The sequence below is a fragment of the Heliangelus exortis genome, chromosome 7 (assembly GCF_036169615.1).
Source record: "Heliangelus exortis chromosome 7, bHelExo1.hap1, whole genome shotgun sequence".
NCBI classification, from domain to species: Eukaryota; Metazoa; Chordata; class Aves; order Apodiformes; family Trochilidae; genus Heliangelus; species Heliangelus exortis.
In genome coordinates this window covers 11,077,680-11,094,051 of record NC_092428.1, presented here as the reverse complement: position 1 = coordinate 11,094,051, position 16,372 = coordinate 11,077,680, and the positions used below count along the sequence as shown (strand labels likewise).

General features: G+C 37.4%; 1 protein-coding gene across 2 annotated transcripts in view; it reads left to right on the top strand.

Annotated features, from left to right (window-relative positions):
- WDFY4 (WDFY family member 4) overlaps positions 1 to 16,372 on the top strand; it is a 133,828-nt gene that overhangs the window by 55,939 nt on the left and 61,517 nt on the right. For both annotated transcript variants that reach the window (XM_071748783.1, XM_071748782.1), the window contains exons 38-40: positions 1,645 to 1,754; positions 2,708 to 2,899; positions 3,406 to 3,539. In XM_071748783.1, coding sequence (XP_071604884.1) covers positions 1,645 to 1,754; positions 2,708 to 2,899; positions 3,406 to 3,539 — 436 coding nt within the window. The remainder of the gene's footprint in view (positions 1 to 1,644; positions 1,755 to 2,707; positions 2,900 to 3,405; positions 3,540 to 16,372) is intronic.

Sequence of the window (16,372 nt, the reverse complement as noted above, 5' to 3'; positions counted from 1 at the left end):
AGTAGAGCTGGCTCACAAGACCATCACTAAAATGAGAATGTGCAAATCTTCTTGGGATGTGGCCTAGAATCACTCCACCAGCATGCAGGTGGCCATTAACAGAGATATTTGCATGGGCTAGTTTAGGGAGATGGCTTTTCTGATGTAGCAGCTATTCTTCTGTGGGTACATTTAAAACATACTTAAAACTTCATGGATCTTATGAATCTTTCTGTTGTTACTATTACTTGGGTCTGAGCTGCAAAATCCTGGTCATACTGAAGCTGAGTTTTGCCATTGACTTGGGTAGAACTGGGATATCCCTGCCCACTCTGTTTCCTATTCTTACAAGTAATGTCCTGGAGGGACACTTACTGGAGAGGTAAACTGGGGAGATTTTGTTACTATAAATATTTATTCACTATAGTGTTTGCTGTTTCAGTGGAAACCTTCTTAGATTCTTAGATGGTCTGAACTGAAGCCATTAATACCGTTTCACATGATAAACAAATTGCACTCCTTGAGGTCTTTTCTTGATTGTTCTTATTCCAGTCAGATAATAATTTTCAGGCCAAAACTGTTGAGATAGGGTAAGGATTGCTTGTATGAAACAAGAGCAAAAAGATTTTTTTAAAATTCCAGAAGGAATTTTGAGTTATCCAAAGCCAAACATAGCAGATCCAGGAAATCAGAATTGTGGTATTTAAAAGAAAATCAGAAATAAAAATGTCACCTTTGCCTACCCAAGACATATGACTCTCCCATGTGTCAGTGCCTTGTTACAATTGAAAGAATGTGGTTTGCTACTGGTTGCTATATATAATTTATGTCTTATTGATGGCACTCCTGTGATCAAGTCCAGGTTGTTTAGATCCCTTAATTAAGCCAGTTGCCTTATTTGTAAGTATTACTGCTGTGCTGAAATTCCTGGTGTCTTACTAACTGGTAAATTATCTGACACATACTCCAATCAACCCACAAAGAAGTACTGCTCTTTTTGGCCATGATGATATTATCCATTATAGTTATTTTTACATGATGATAGAATAATGGTGTTGAAATTTGCACCTTTTTTTTGTGCTGAGTGCTTTATAAAGTGAACTAACAGTCACCGGTCCAAAGCAGTTCAGCTGTAGGGTAGGACAGGGCACTGTTTCCTACATAATGGGAGGTACCTTGAGTGAAAAAATTCTGAGCAAATCAGGATACTCAGGGAAGGTCCAAGAAAGCTGGATGCTATCTGGCTGCATCAGTACATTCCTGTATTCCAGTTAATTGTAATGAATTATAGATACAAGTGCAGTGAGAAAAGCAGAAATAAGGCATTTGCAACAGATTCATAGGATCTTGAACGTTCTATGACTCTAAAAACCAGACTGTCAATGGTTTAGTTCCTATTCCCTGTAAATCTTTTGGTATCAAAAAGATATCAAAGATACCAAAAAGGTACCTTGTGTCTACCAAAAAAACCAAGCACGAGTGGTTGTGTAGAAATAGCTTGAGCTTTTTCACTATTCTCAGTTTGTTCTGTTTTCTCATGTGCCCTCCTGTTTGTGGTATTTTTTTTTTTTTATTTTTTTTTTGTGGTTTTGTTTGGGTTTTTTTTTTTGTTTCTGTTGTTTCTTTGTGTTTTGCTTATGGTTTTGTTTTTATTTTTTGTCACAGCTCTCCAGAAGGTATCAGGATGGATGCAAAACCCAAGCTGTCTTTATATCACCAAATTTTCCTTGCACCTGGTGAAGAGGAAAAGGGCAGCCTGCCTAGTCCAGATAATGGTAATTTATGGCACATGTTGCCTTTTCTGTATACACCAGGAAAATGCTTGGCCTAAATAGTTTTCAGAGTAACTTAGGCAAGTGCTACCTCATTCCCTCCTTGTATGTGGTCAATGCAGGCACAGCATAGAAAAAGAAAAGTTGTGCTAAACAGGACTTGTGTTTGCATCATAGGTTTTTTTCAACATTCACACTCCACATTGTCAGGAGCAATGGATATCAGCTTGGAGATCTCTTTCCCATGTTGTGCCCAGTATCAGTGCCCAGATACCTACTGTTTGTAGCTTTACTTCTTTTTTCAAGACTTCTACAGAGCTTGTGTCTGTCTGTTGTATACAGAGGAAACACTTAGCTATTTTAAGAGAAACACTGGGGAAAAAAAATGGGCTGTATTCAGTGTGAGGGCTGTTAGATGAACCCTGCAGCAGTATGGTTCTTTTTTTTTTTTTAATATGTATTGGCTTGGATATAATTCTATGAAATAAGCATGATTTGCAGGGAAATACAGCAGTTCCTTGTACATCCTGTTGCTATGTCAGATGGTTTCATGACTTGGTTACCTTCACTTCACTGTTTCTAATTAGGTTTGGCAACATAAAGATATGTCATTTATGTGCTTTAGCATTCTATGTATGATAATAAGATAATAAAAATTCTGATGACATGGTTTTTTGAGATAGAAACCACTTAGAATCATGTGTCACTCCTCTTTGTTTCTTTATTAGAGTTGAAATACAGTAAAAGAAATGTCCTGCTGTTTTCTGTATTAGACTAATTATTTTGACTTAGAACCTGGGGAGGTAGTAGACAAAATAGAACAATTCCAGTGACTCCAGCAGTTACTCTGGACTAATACTGTTCCAAAAGAGATATTTTTCCTTTACTTGCTGCTTGATTTCTGACACACACACACACACAGTGGTTCTTCATTTGTAGTTTCTTTTGTTTCCTAGTCCATCAAGAGATTCTGAGAAGAGTAGAAATCATCTGGAAGCAGCTAATTGCTCAGAGGAGGCAGGCTCTGGAGGACACTTACAAGATGGATCTTTCTGTTAAAGGAAATGACAAAGAAAGGGATGTGAAGATAACGGAGATCACTCCTTTATGGGAAGAAATTATGGCAAAAGCTTGGCAACACTTGATAGGTCTCTGTTCTTTTATGGAGCACTTATTGTAGCAAGCAAAGACATTGCAGTAAATGGAAACCTGCTAATTCCTTGGTTATATCCTTCCTCTGCACATAATCTGCAAGATAAAATATAATCTCAGTTTCTTTCATCCAGAATACTGATTGCTTTTTGTGTATGCCCAGACCTTGTGTAATCACCTGGTAACATTGTGCTGTACTACAAGAAAGAGAAATCTTAGACAAGTGTATCTCATAGGAGAATTTAAAAGGGAGGATAACTGGATGAAGAAGGGCATCCCAATGCGTGCAGTGCTGCAGGGATTCAAAGTTCATGTCTGCATAATGCAACTTATCTATGGCAGACTTATGTGAGCCTTTTAAATAAAGACTTGAAAAGTAACATTAACTCAATAAGGCTCTACTATGTTGTTATAGCTTGTGTAATGGGGATACAAACCCTTTGTCTTTCCAACAGCTCGACTTGAAGTCTTACAAGCTTTTTCTGTTTGTTCTGGCCCACAGCATCTGAAAAGAAGCTTCTCCAGAATAAAGCAGGGACAGGCCTGCTACCGAGCAAGCACAGTTCCTGGAGGCTCTCCTCAGCTGTAAAGTGGATGCCCAGCCGAAACACAAAGGAAATTACCTGCAAATCTGAGGTAACTGCTGCTCTTTGGCTTTTCTGTCACTGTCACAGGTCTGCCTTTAGTATGGCTCTGGAGAATTTGTCTGGAACTGGGAAGTTTCTGAGTAAGTCTGTTGACAGTTCATTGTAAACTAGACACCTATTGCAGCTGATTGATTTTCTAGACTGCTAAAACTGTCCCTAAGAAATGCTTATTAGTTGATCCTTGAGGTCCCTTCCAATCTGACATTCTATGATTATATAATCTGAAGAACGTTGGTTGACAGCCTTAACATACAATGTACCAATGCCTACATTTTGCATTATGCCAAATTGTTACTCTGGAAAGGAAAAACCTAAGCAACGTGCATGTGTCTGTGATCACAAAGCTCTGCTTGGGTCAGAACAAGGTAAGGAGATGCTGGCTTTGGTGCTGATTTTGACTTTTATCACTTCTGTAAACCTTGTCCTTCAGACACTGAATTAGTAGAGAGGACCAGGTATAACCATAGTACTGTCCTTTCATTTTCTACTCAGTTGAAGTCTACTCATTAATGGTCCAAGGTTTGGTTTAGCCTCGAGATAAGGAAACAAGTGCTTATATAAACCAGGGATGGGTTCAGCATTGCAGCTGGACTATCTTTTCCATGTGTAAACCCCTCTTGCTGAGAGGACCATTTCCATGGTTTTGTTGCAATTTGTGAAGAACACAAATAAAAAGCACCACTTAGATCTTACTTGTTTAAATGTGTGTTATGGCCAGATTAACCAGCTATAAAGTAGGGCAATAATGCATTGAGAATATTCAGAGCTTTGGACCTAGCTTGTGCTGAACATATTAAGGTCTTTTTTACTCCTGTTGAGGAGAGATCTTGTCTGTTACAGCATCAGTTTAGGGAGTCTTAACCTTCTTACTCAAGCTGTATGGGGTTGCAGCTTTATCCTCAGTGGTGACTGGTTCACTTCCAGGTGTGCTGATCAGGAAGTCCATGGTACCCTAGCAACGTTGTCAGATAGTACCTTACTGAGCTGAAAGCTTTTCCTCAGCATGTCACACCATCCTTCTCATTCCTTAAAATCAGAGGGAGCTGGCTCTTCCCAGGTGCATATGTAGACTCTGATGTCATACTACGAGAGCATTGAGTATTTGCCCTGGGGTCTGTTTAATTATTTTTTAAAATTAATTTTGATTATTACAGCTGATTACACCTCAGTGGGCAATGTAATTTATATTTGTAAATGTATCCCAAGGAACATTTTGTACAACATGCTTTTTGCTGTTGAAGGTTAAAGACTCCGTTATTGGTTTTTCCCTAAATATGCCCACATCATTAGTTCCTCCAGTGAAAAGGTTGCCATCTGGAAAAGGCAGTATGGAGACATTATTCGGGCACAAGTGCATGAAATTGGTGTTTCTGCATCTTCTGTTTCTCTTCTGCAAGGAAGCGGCTTGTAATTAAAGGAGCTGGGTTTGGAGGAAACATTATTCATTAGGTGTTATTCCTTATCATGTCAAGGACTGACAGCTCCACAGCTCTGATAAATTGTTCATCTAAATTAGATGTGAAGCAAAAGGTTTCAAATGTTCTTCTCCACTCTCTCTCTTTCTCCCTCCAGCCTTTGAAAAAGTTTGATACACTTTTCAGAGATATGAAATCTAAGAGGAAGAAATTAATTACTTTTCTCCTCAACAGCCCTTTCTTTGTATACTTCACAAGCAAGGTATAAGGTGGGATTTTCAGCATCACAGGAAGTTAGAAGCACAAGTTAGATTAAAAGTAAATGGGTATTTATGCTTCTAACTCATATTTTGACTTCACTCTGGTGTTCACTTTGGAAAGTACTGCATTGTGATTTTGTATCATCTGCCATGTCCCAGGTGCCTGTATTTACCTGGTAAAAATCTTCAGGTCTCTGTCTTTGCTACTCCTCATTATGGACCAATGTCCTACAGAAATAGGCACCTGGCTGAAACCTTGAAATAAAAGGAAAAGTAGCAGTATGAACCACATAGAGTGGGACAAAGCCAGTTGTTATTGACTAAGCACAACTTAATATATTTGAGGAAAGTGCCAAGTTCAGCCAGGATTTCAAAGCTTTGCCTAGTAGAAAGAAGAAATAGATTCGTTAGATTTGATTCCTCTATTGACTAAAAATAAAGAGATTGAAGGAGTAGTAACATTTGCTGCAGATTAAAAACTAATAATAACAAAAAAAAAAAAAAAACACAAACAAAAAAAAACCCCAAAAAACAAACAAAAACCCCCCTCCTCTCAAAACTATCAACCTTTTCCCTGTTGTCATTTATTAGTTAGCAAGAGTGCTTCTATGATCCAGTCCTTAATCTGTAAAAAAAAACCAAAAATCTAACTATTGACTCCAGCAAAATATCACACCCTATGTTTCTGCTGTACTTTTACTCAGGATCTCCAGCATCACTGAATCCAGTTCCCTGCTATATGGTGACAAATGTCTGGATTAGCAATTAAATGCAGCTGTGTTTTCCATATGTTTCTGAATCTATCTCATGCTTTGCTCTGGACTTTTTCTGGAAGGTGTGATCATTCAGAAAGCAGAACAGTCACATTTCTGGAAGTAGAATGGAAATTATCTGCTCTGGAAATTGCTATTTTGTGCTTTATTGAAAGTCTGAATAGCCGTGTGTCAGCATATTTTATCTCTGTGGATAGAGGCCAGGTTGGATGGGGCTTTAAGCAACCTGATCTAGTGGGAGGTGTCCCTGTCCATGGCAGGGGGGTAGGAACCGGGTGATCTTTAAGGTCTGTTCTGACCCAAACCATTCTATTATTCTGTGATAACTTTCTGAACCTAGGAGCTCCAAAAAGCAGTCATATTGGCTGAGACTTAAGTCACTGTCAGATACATAATCTACTTTAGTCCTTTTGCAAATTCTTCTTATTAATACATGAGTTGAAAAGAAACTGCAAGTTCATTTACTCATTTAGGAAAGTGAGTTGTAAATCCTCATCTTATCATCAAGCAAGAAGATAGTGATATGACCAAGAACCAGTTGAATTCCCCATAGATTGCTAAGGACAGATACCCTTAGTTGAAGTAATAGCAAATGTCTCCTGGGCAAGTTACACTGACAGTGGAACCCTGCCTCTATAGTTAGATTCCCAGGAGGAAAACAGACATCCTCTCAAATATCATCTAAGAGTTAGTATGTCTTTTGAAACCTGAGAAAGACAGAGGCAAGTATCAAACCAGATGTTATTACAAATTCTTTAGGACTTTATTTAGTTTTAGATTTAAAGGAAATTTATTTTTTAATTTTCTTGTGTTTATTCACTAGGCTTCTCTTAGGCCAGTAGCTAAAAGCATAGTTACTGAAAATTATCCATTTGTTACACCAAGAAAAATAAGCTTTTCTTGTTTCATAGCCAGCAATTTTTTTTTAATTGTTTCACATATAGCTAGTGTTTCTGGTGATTAACCTGTGACTGTACTGCAATATATTGCAGTATGTCACAGGCTTAAATTCCTTTTATGCTGGAAATATGAATTTCTACATCAACTCTTAACAGGAGGTTTTGGGTTTTTTTTTAAATATGTTTTGTACAGTTCCAGGACTTACTTACCTAGTACAAGTAATAGATGCATCACAGATTCAGAAGTAGTCCTGCCTAGGGCAGTGCTGTCATCCCACATGATTCCATCAGGAAAGACCACTGGGGTTTCATTTGCTTCTGGTTGTCAGTCTTGCTTCACACTTCTTGCAGCCATGTTCACAGGTTTTTCATTTTGTGTGTGTGAAGATGGAGAAATAGTTTTAAATGAATATGTACAGATCATACTCACAAGCTCTTGGGTGAGATGCCTGTGTGCAAGAGGCTGTATTCTAGAGGGCAGTTTTAAAAGAGCCTTTTCAAGCTGTTTGTTGAAGTACTGTGTGGCTGATAATATATTCCTAGGCTCATGTCAGGGCACAGAAAACTCAGCTTCAGGCAATAAAATCAGTGTTAGCTCAAAATGCTGTGTGTCAGTGGGAGCTGAATTCTGTAAGGAAGAAACTCAACTCAGGCTGGCAAACATGAATTTATAGACACTTGGCCATTATCACTCAAGAGCACCTGAACCTAGAGCTAAATAGTGGACTAATAGTGCCTTTAAACACTGGCTGCTACTTTTCTGCAGTGTTGTAGCATCTTTCAGTAATAAAGGTGGATTCTAACCAGCCTGGGTTTTCAAACAATAGCAGAACATAAGAGTTGTTGTTTAAAGTGGAAAGGTATAAGAAGAAGTGAACAGGACAGTAGGGTTGAAAGAGTTTGCTAATTTGAGATGATGGAGGGACAAGCTCAGTCTAGCAGTTCACAGTAGGTAAAATGAAGAACATAGAAATATTTGAAATATAATCACAATTATTACTTAAACATTTTTCTTATGAGTCACGAAGTTGATCTTTTGACAGCTTTTCAAGCTGAGTTAAAAAAAAAGCAAATATTATATTTCTTTGAAAAGTACATCATTTGTGTAACATCTTTATCTTCATAATAGAAGGATAATTAACATCACTAATTATCTAATTAAGTTCATTAACTATCCACCAACAGTGCACCGTGAAGTTGACATTATGTTCTTCTGTCAACAAATGCTTTGATTTCTTAGGAAGTAATTAAAATGTAAATTAGCATGTCATTAAATGCACAAGGGAAGTTTGGAATCAAATATTCATTTCAATACTGCTCACAGCAAACATTTTTTTTACTTCAGTGAAAGCAGGCACTTTGCTATTAATGATGTATATTAAACAATTTCCATTACAATATTATTGTCTTGTTTAATAACTGGCTCAAAGCTAAATTACAGTATTCTGCAGCAAGCTGGAAAAAGTTTCTTTAACTCTGAACAAAGAAAATTTTATGTCCTCTTAAGCAGATATCTCACAATGCTCATTTATCATTTTTAGACGGTTTACAAGATCATAAAGAAATAATTCAACATGTCAATAAGTTAGATAAGAACTGCAAGAAAACAAAATGCAGAGCTATCTAATTCTATGTAACACAAATCATTGAACCTTCTGAAATATATGGGAATAATTTCTGCATTCATTGAAGACAACCATTCAAAAGAGAAGTTGGAGCATAAAGGCTGTATGATGATGAATAAAAATTAGAACTGACTTAGATCCACAGGTTGCTCACCCCATAGTCTGGCCCCTAAAAATCCAGTACTAATTGCTAGAGGAGATGGTGTGTGACAGCAAAAGGCACAGTAGAAAATTTGTCCTATCAAAATTGTTCCTTTCTTGATTTAAATAAGTTTCATCTTAAAACTTAAAATACAGGAAATAATATTTCTTTAAAAAAAAATTGTGGATAACTATTCAGAGGGACTTTTTATATATTTTTAAACTAAGTGGTGCCCTGTGGCAATAAAACCCTTTCACTTAATTACACATTATATGAAAAGATGTTTTCTTTCGTTTTCTGCATAATTTTTTATGGTTTTGCCTTTCAATCTAGAGATTGTGCCTGGTTCAGATTTAAGTTCAGATATAGGATTTCAGTGAGTAGGGTTTAATATTTCAATGTGTTGGCTCTGAAATTTCATCATTCAAGAGCTGCTGGTTGCAGAGTTGTATTTTCATATAAAACAGATTATGTCAAATGAGTTGAATGGTGTTAGTATGGGTGAAAGCAGAGTGTATTTTGTTGCAGAGGAACCACAGAAACAAGTGGTAGCCAATGAAACAGGTTTTCTTGTCTATGCTGAATAGCTAAAAAGACAAGTATTTTCTGTTTAAAACTTTGGATGGAATGATCAATGTCACCCACAACTTCCCACAAGAAAATAATTTTTTCAGTATTCATTATTTTTTAAGCCTTTATTTTTTCTATTTTTAAAGATAAATACTACATTTTTTCAATTATTCTATTTATTATTAGAAATATTTGTAAGAAGAAGAATTATGACCAGATTTTCTTATCAACAGGTTATAGTTTACATCTCATGCAGTACAAAAAACACATAGGAGTCTGGGTGCCTAGAAAACTAAGTTTGAATTTCTATCAGACAGAGACTGAAAATAGCTGAGAGTGTGAGCTGGATGATGCTCGGTGCAAGTAGAGAAAACAGGAAATCAAGGGAAGTGTTAGAAATCTGCAAGATTAACTTAAATATTTCTCCTATATAAAGGACATAGGTTGCATACCTGTGATGAAGTCCATGTCCATTCAGTTCTTACTGTTCTCATCCTTGCTGGCCAAATTGGAAATAAAGCTTAGTTGTGCCTGTGTTCCATTCATGTATTCTACTGCAGAACATCCTGTAGAGCCCAGGCTCGTTCTAAAAACCTCCAGAATTAATCTTCTTACCTTTAAATGTGTGCCATTTTAGGAAAATTGGTAATATTAAGAGTCAGGGAAGAGATTTTTTTGTATTCTGTACTCTGAGATCTAAGCACACACTAATTTTTACATAGTTCTTCCATGAGCTAAAGGATTAGAAGTGCACATTTTTCTTAAATAAAAGCCATAATTCAAATGTAATTAGTAAATGACAGTGCATGAGGGTTTCAGATAAATGCATTGAAATACTATGTAAAAAAGGTCTAAGTTTACATACATCTTTAGGACTTCATAGCAAATCACCATGTTAATTAGAAATAGGGAGATGATGAGTGAGAACAAGTGAAGACAAGAAGACATCTCATTGCTATTTTTCATAATTCCAAAGTCTGACCTTCATCTTTCACTAGAGGTGAAAAGAGGATGTAAGAGGATGGAACCTGACCCCTCAGGAAGTTGGGTGAATTATCCCAAAGCCATGGATGTAATTCTTAGAGAGAATTAAAGAACCAGCGTGTCTCACCTCCCATTGTATTTCTTTGCTATTAGGAGACAAGTTATCTGTTCTGACAGGATTTCATCTCTTTATAGCATCATCTGTCAAAGGAGTTGACACCTGTTTGTGTGCACAGATACATACCTATATAGGTATAGTTGCTATAAAAGTAGAGCTGCTTCTGTACTGCCTTAGTTGTTAAATACAATGTGGAAGTCTTATCACATGTACACCATCCTTTGGTTTTATCCTCTTGAAACCCACCCTGTGTGTGGGTACATTTATGATACACTGAAATACAGAGGTTTTTCTCATTGTTTGCTATTCCCCAACCAACTGGTGATGCCAGGAATCCATCCATGATCCTTAGTAGCAGTTGGCACAGTGCATTAGCCTCCTAGTGGGTTGAGCCATGAAGCTTCCATGCAACACTTAACTGCTGGAACTACAATCTGTTGAAAAACTAAATGAATTTTGGCAAAGCAACAATAAAATCTACATGGTAATAACAATTTTGTCATTCAAAAGAGCCTGCAACAATCCTCAGTGTGGAGAGCATAGACGAAGGACTAGGAAAAACTACTCTTCAATCTGCTAAGGAAAACATTATCTGCCTTAGCTTCATGCCTGTTACCTGCTGACTAGGGAAACACATTTTTCTCTGATGAAATGAGCCTTCTTGCTTCCTAGTACATAGACTACTTGAAAAGTAGTGTAGTCACAAGATGGGTGGCTTAATATTTGCAAAGGGTACCAGTGTAACTTGATTTGCTCTGTTGGGTTAAGTAGCAGTAGTAACCTTGGAGATGTCATGAACTTTGTCCTGGTATCTGAATACAAGAGGGCTGATGAATTGGAGACATCACCCAGCTCTAGTAATTTAATATAACAATAATTTTTTCTCTTTAATAAAATTGGCATATTAGCTGTAATCCAATCCTCTGCTTGTGAGAGTGATGAAGAAGGGTTTGATTTATTTGTGCTGATTTAGCAGGAAAGTACTGGAACTATTGGCCTTTAATTGTGTATATCATCTCATTAGATGTGTGGAAAAAGGAGAGGCATGAGAATTAAAGGGAATACAAGATGATTTCACACATCAGAAGAGTTCAGGCTCAAAACTGTTGATAGTCTGGGTTTGTAGCTATGTAAGTCATAATGGTTTAGGAAATTTCCATTCAGATTTTCACTTTTGATGGTGATTCTAAAAATCAATTGGTTTTGTGAGAAAGTGCTCCTTCCTGACTAGGTCACATCATCAATGACAAGAGCACCTCACTGATCAGAGAATGCAGTCCAGAGAACAGAGATGGGATATGAGGCTGCTGCAAGTAGCAATGCTGCACCATGTGTTGATGCCTTTTAAGACTGAGCTGCTGGGCAATATATCCTTAAGTAGATTGAACAATTTGATTTTTATAAAATAGCATTTTCTTAATTCAATTTCACAAAAAAAAAAAAGCTTTTTTTTTTTCGATTCATGGTGAAAAGAGTGCATCACACTAGCGTGTAATTTTTCTCATTCTAATGATGCCTATTTCCTGTTTCAGTCTTTTGCAGTCGTCACCTACAGAGGTTTTAACCATGTCTAATTTTCACTTTTATGGTGTATGTGCTGCATGTGTATTATCTTCATATTTGTGTCTTAACTGCTTCTATTAAAGGCAAATCTGCCCCTCAACCTGTATATAAAGGTTGTGAATTATATGCCTGAACATGGCTTGAAACAGTGATTTCTTGCCTCAGGTACATCACATCTGTTTCTGCCATGCACAAACTTTTTGCCACTTTCACATATGCAATTCACATACAGTTTGTTGTGTCCCTACAATCTTTTTAGCTGCTGTTCTGGCTTTCTATGCCCAGGGTATACTTTCTAAAAAACCTAGGGATTACTTGAATAGCTGTAATTAGATCAAAAAAGATTCCATGCAAAATTGTGAAAGTTTGGGTTAGAGCAATAAGGTGTGTGGACTCTTCCTGTGATATAAGATGTAATACCTGGTAAGCCAGTTATTTTAGAATAGAATCTGGCACTGGGAACATAAGAGTAGAAAGGATTTTCCAATTGGTTCAGCAATTTGTGTCCCCTTCCCTCTACTGCATGCTGTCACCACATTCAGCCTCCCTTTGGGATTATCAGGCTGTTTCAAATGATTTTTCGTTGGGTTTGCCACATCCCCAACCTCCCCTCCCCTGTAACTAATCATTAGTGGTGAGATGTTCCTGTCACTCGTCTTAGTTTTGGCACATTTTTTTTTTTTTTTGCATATTTGTTCTAAAATACAGCACATAGCCTTCAGTTCTCCACAGAAATCCTCAAAGTGCAGCATTTCAATGACAATGTTTCTTTAGGAGAGAACTGTGGCATATGAGTTTATTGCAACAAGCCTGAACATTAATAGGGTGCAGGAGTGTCAAGTGATCTATATATATTTATAAAAGGTCTATATTATATATGCATACATATATATACACACATAAGAAATTAAGGTCTGACTTAAAACATTCCAGAACTGGTTTTATTATTATTATTATTATTATTATTATTATTATTGAAATAGCTTGTAAATTCCATCACTTTTTCAAGCTCTAAATGCTGGTTAGTGAATCTGAGGCAGCAAAATCACTGATTCTACTTCGAATGCGGTTGTCTAAGGCTGCAAAATAGAGAAGTCTGTATTAAAAAACTTAAAATTTTATTCAAACTTTTAGGCCAAGATGGACAATATGGCTTTTTAGTCTGCTCTTCCGTAGGACACAGGTCATATTTCTTGCACTTACACCAGCTTTTCTGTTTATGAACTCAAATGCTCTCTACAACTCCCTGAAAGGAGGATGGAGCCAGGAGGGGGTTGGTCTCTTTTCCCAGGCAACTCTCAGTAAGACAAGAGGGCATGGTCTTAAATTGTGCCGGGGGAAGTTCAGATTGGATATTAGAAAGAATTTTTTCATGGAAAGGGTGATCAGATATTGGAACGGGCTGCCTGGGGAGGTGGTGGACTCGTCGTCCCTGGAGACATTTAAAAAGCGACTCGATATGGCACTCAGTGCCATGGTCTAGTGACTGTGGCGGTAGTTGTTCAAGGGTTGGACTTGATGATCTCTGAGGTCCCTTCCAACCCAGCCTATTCTATGACTCTATGAAATCTTATGTTACACAATATTAACAATTTCCAAAGCTGGCATATTGGCTTTGTTCAAGATGAATATTTTACTGGCATTATTGAATAATCTATTCCATAAGGATGTGCCATTTTAAAAGATAATCACCTACAATTTTCAATGGAAACTCTTTATTTTTTAGAAACTTTTTTGCATGAGATATTCATTAATGATCACAATGTAATAGTTGTGATTGAAAACTTAATAAAAACAGAATAGCTTGGCCTATGTTGTTCGTGTCTATTGGAAATGTTTTCCAGGTTTTGTTTTTTTGTTTGTTGCTTTGTTTGGGGGTGGTGGTCTTCCAGTCACTGGGACCTCCAATTTTGTTAACTATTCATTTCATTTGATCATCATGGGCATGTTGAAGATGTCTAGCTATAGCTCTTTTAGAAACCAAAGGAATTAGTCTTCACCAGACATGGCGACCCTGCTTCTCTTCATATGTTTCAAAGGCAAGGAGCTGGGTCAGTGAGAATCTTTGCAGTGTAAGCTTTAACCTTAGGGGTCTGATCAGTGACCACGGGAAAAAATATAGACTATGAACAACTTTGAAACAGCTGCCAGTAGAGCACTGACTTGGCTTAAATAGCCTGTGGGTATATGAAATGGTTGTTAGTACTTGAAGGAATTGGAATTTTGAATGGTTTTTGCCCTATGTCCACTTAGAGCTGGGATCTCGGTTCTTCTGTACTGATCCCAGCTCAACATCAGAGCGAAACTAACACTTTCTAGGTCAGACTTCTATGGGAGTTTTATATGAATTATGGAATAGTTTTGTGAGGCCACAACTGTGATTACAGGTTTAATGATGCTTTAAACAAACAAAATTTTAATGACTTTCATCAGTGTAAAACAAGAGCTTCCTGCAGGGAAACACCAATAAATGTGACTTCTCAGCAGGGGTACAGACCTGGCTGGCAGCCAGCAGTAATAAGCACATCACATAGACCTTGTGTGTTAACTTAATTATAGCCCAGTGCAAGCAGCAGCCAGGCAGTTTGCTGGGAGGAATCACTGCCAGCATGATACAGAATCTGTGCATCTAAAAGTTACCCATCTGATCCATGTCTTTAGGAAGTGAGAGGCTGGGACTTCTGCAGCCTGTTTAGCCTCATGGTGTGTCTCACAGCAATTTCACCTTTCTTGGGGAACCTTGTTTGCCTGGCACTGGGAGTGCTTCAGCATCTTCTGTATAATCCCTGAACATCTTCTGCCTTATCTCCCACCACTAATTACTAGGAATCTATCAAAGGAGCAGATACTTCTGATACTCTGTGATTCAGACTCTAGTTCCTTTAGGGTTTTTTACTTTTTTCATTTCATGACTTTGACTTATCATTCTTAAGTTCCTGGGAAGTGCAAGTAATCTTATTTTGGTTTCAAAATCATGTTCAAGTAAGCCTGCATCTTTCCTATGCATTCAGCTGGTAAATGGAGTAGGGATTTATGGTTTGTTTGGATTCTCTGATTTTTGGGATTCTTTCAGTAGTAATTAGGAGCATCAGCCTGAGACAAGTCTCAATTTACTGAACCATTGACTTCAGGAAATAAAAAAAAAATTTAAAATTGCTCTTTCAGAGAGTTTTTGTTTGGAAAATTTGAAAGCAAGCATGCCAAGAAGATCAGACATGGCATCATGTAATTGTAATAGGAAAGGTAGAATCTTTTTCCAGGAAATATGTTGTTAAACAGGAGAATTTTTACCTGTGACTGTCAGTAAGAAGGCTATGATAGTGAACTCCTCCCAGTAGCTACTCATCAGCAGTTACATGAAGTGATGCTGAGCAAAAAGATGAAGAGATGGAATATCTGTCTTTTTGTTTGCATAAAGAGATCTGAGATACAGGCCTGTGGAACAGTTTGATGAATGCTGGACAAGCCTGTTAAAGCAGAGTCCTGTGCTGGTTCATCAGTTGTCTTTGTGCAATAAGATAAAACAAGCCACTGGGTTACTCAGCAGTGTTTCAGGTATATATGTAGCCCATCGTTATGTTTTGTCAAACAAAACATAACAAAAAAAATGTAATGAGAACAAACATTTCAAGTCTCTTTGGGACTCAGAATTTCATAGATGTCTAGGACAAAGGCCAGGAAGGGACAAAACTAGCATTCTTGAAGCTGGAAACTTGTCTTTGATTAAGGTTTAACAGGTAAAGTTGAAAAATTAGTATGATGATGTATATTCTAGTTTGTATTTTGTTATTTATATGATGTTGTTTTGGCACCTGAGGGATTCTATTTGGTTTAATAATGTTTCTGCTGATATTTTCCAAAGGGAGGCTCCGGTAGGAAGTTTGATATTAACTGGTTTGTGTTCTGTAAAGGGCTTGGATTTTTAAACTTTGCAACCCCAAATCTCTTGGTTATTGTGGAGCAAGTAAGAAGTGAATGAAACCCCTTTCATTTCACTACTCCCTGAATTGAAGGATTCCAGCACACTGGACCGTTGTTCATGATCTTAGCCTGCATAACACTGGAATTATTATGATAGTCTCTGTTTTATGGTTGGAGATGTAGAGGCTTAGGGCAATTGCATATCTTGCTGAGTATCACATAACAGTCTGCTCACAGAGTGGGGCATAGTCTCTTGACAGGAGTTCATAAATCTTGTATTTACAGAGACACCCTTAGCTTGACAAGCTCATTTCAATAAATGGCAGATGAAATGTGTGACTGTCAATGTGGGTTCACTGTTCTGTGAGTCTAGTGCATTCTGGAAGAAATACTGGGGCCTGGAAGTCCTGTCAGACTGCTTTGAAAAACATGCATTTCCAGAAACACATGAGTAGCACTGGGATTTAGAACATTCTGCACTACGTACTGAAGCAGAGGCAGTTATTATGGGTGTCTTCTTGTGCTAGTAAAGCTCTAAAAGTTTCCAGTTCT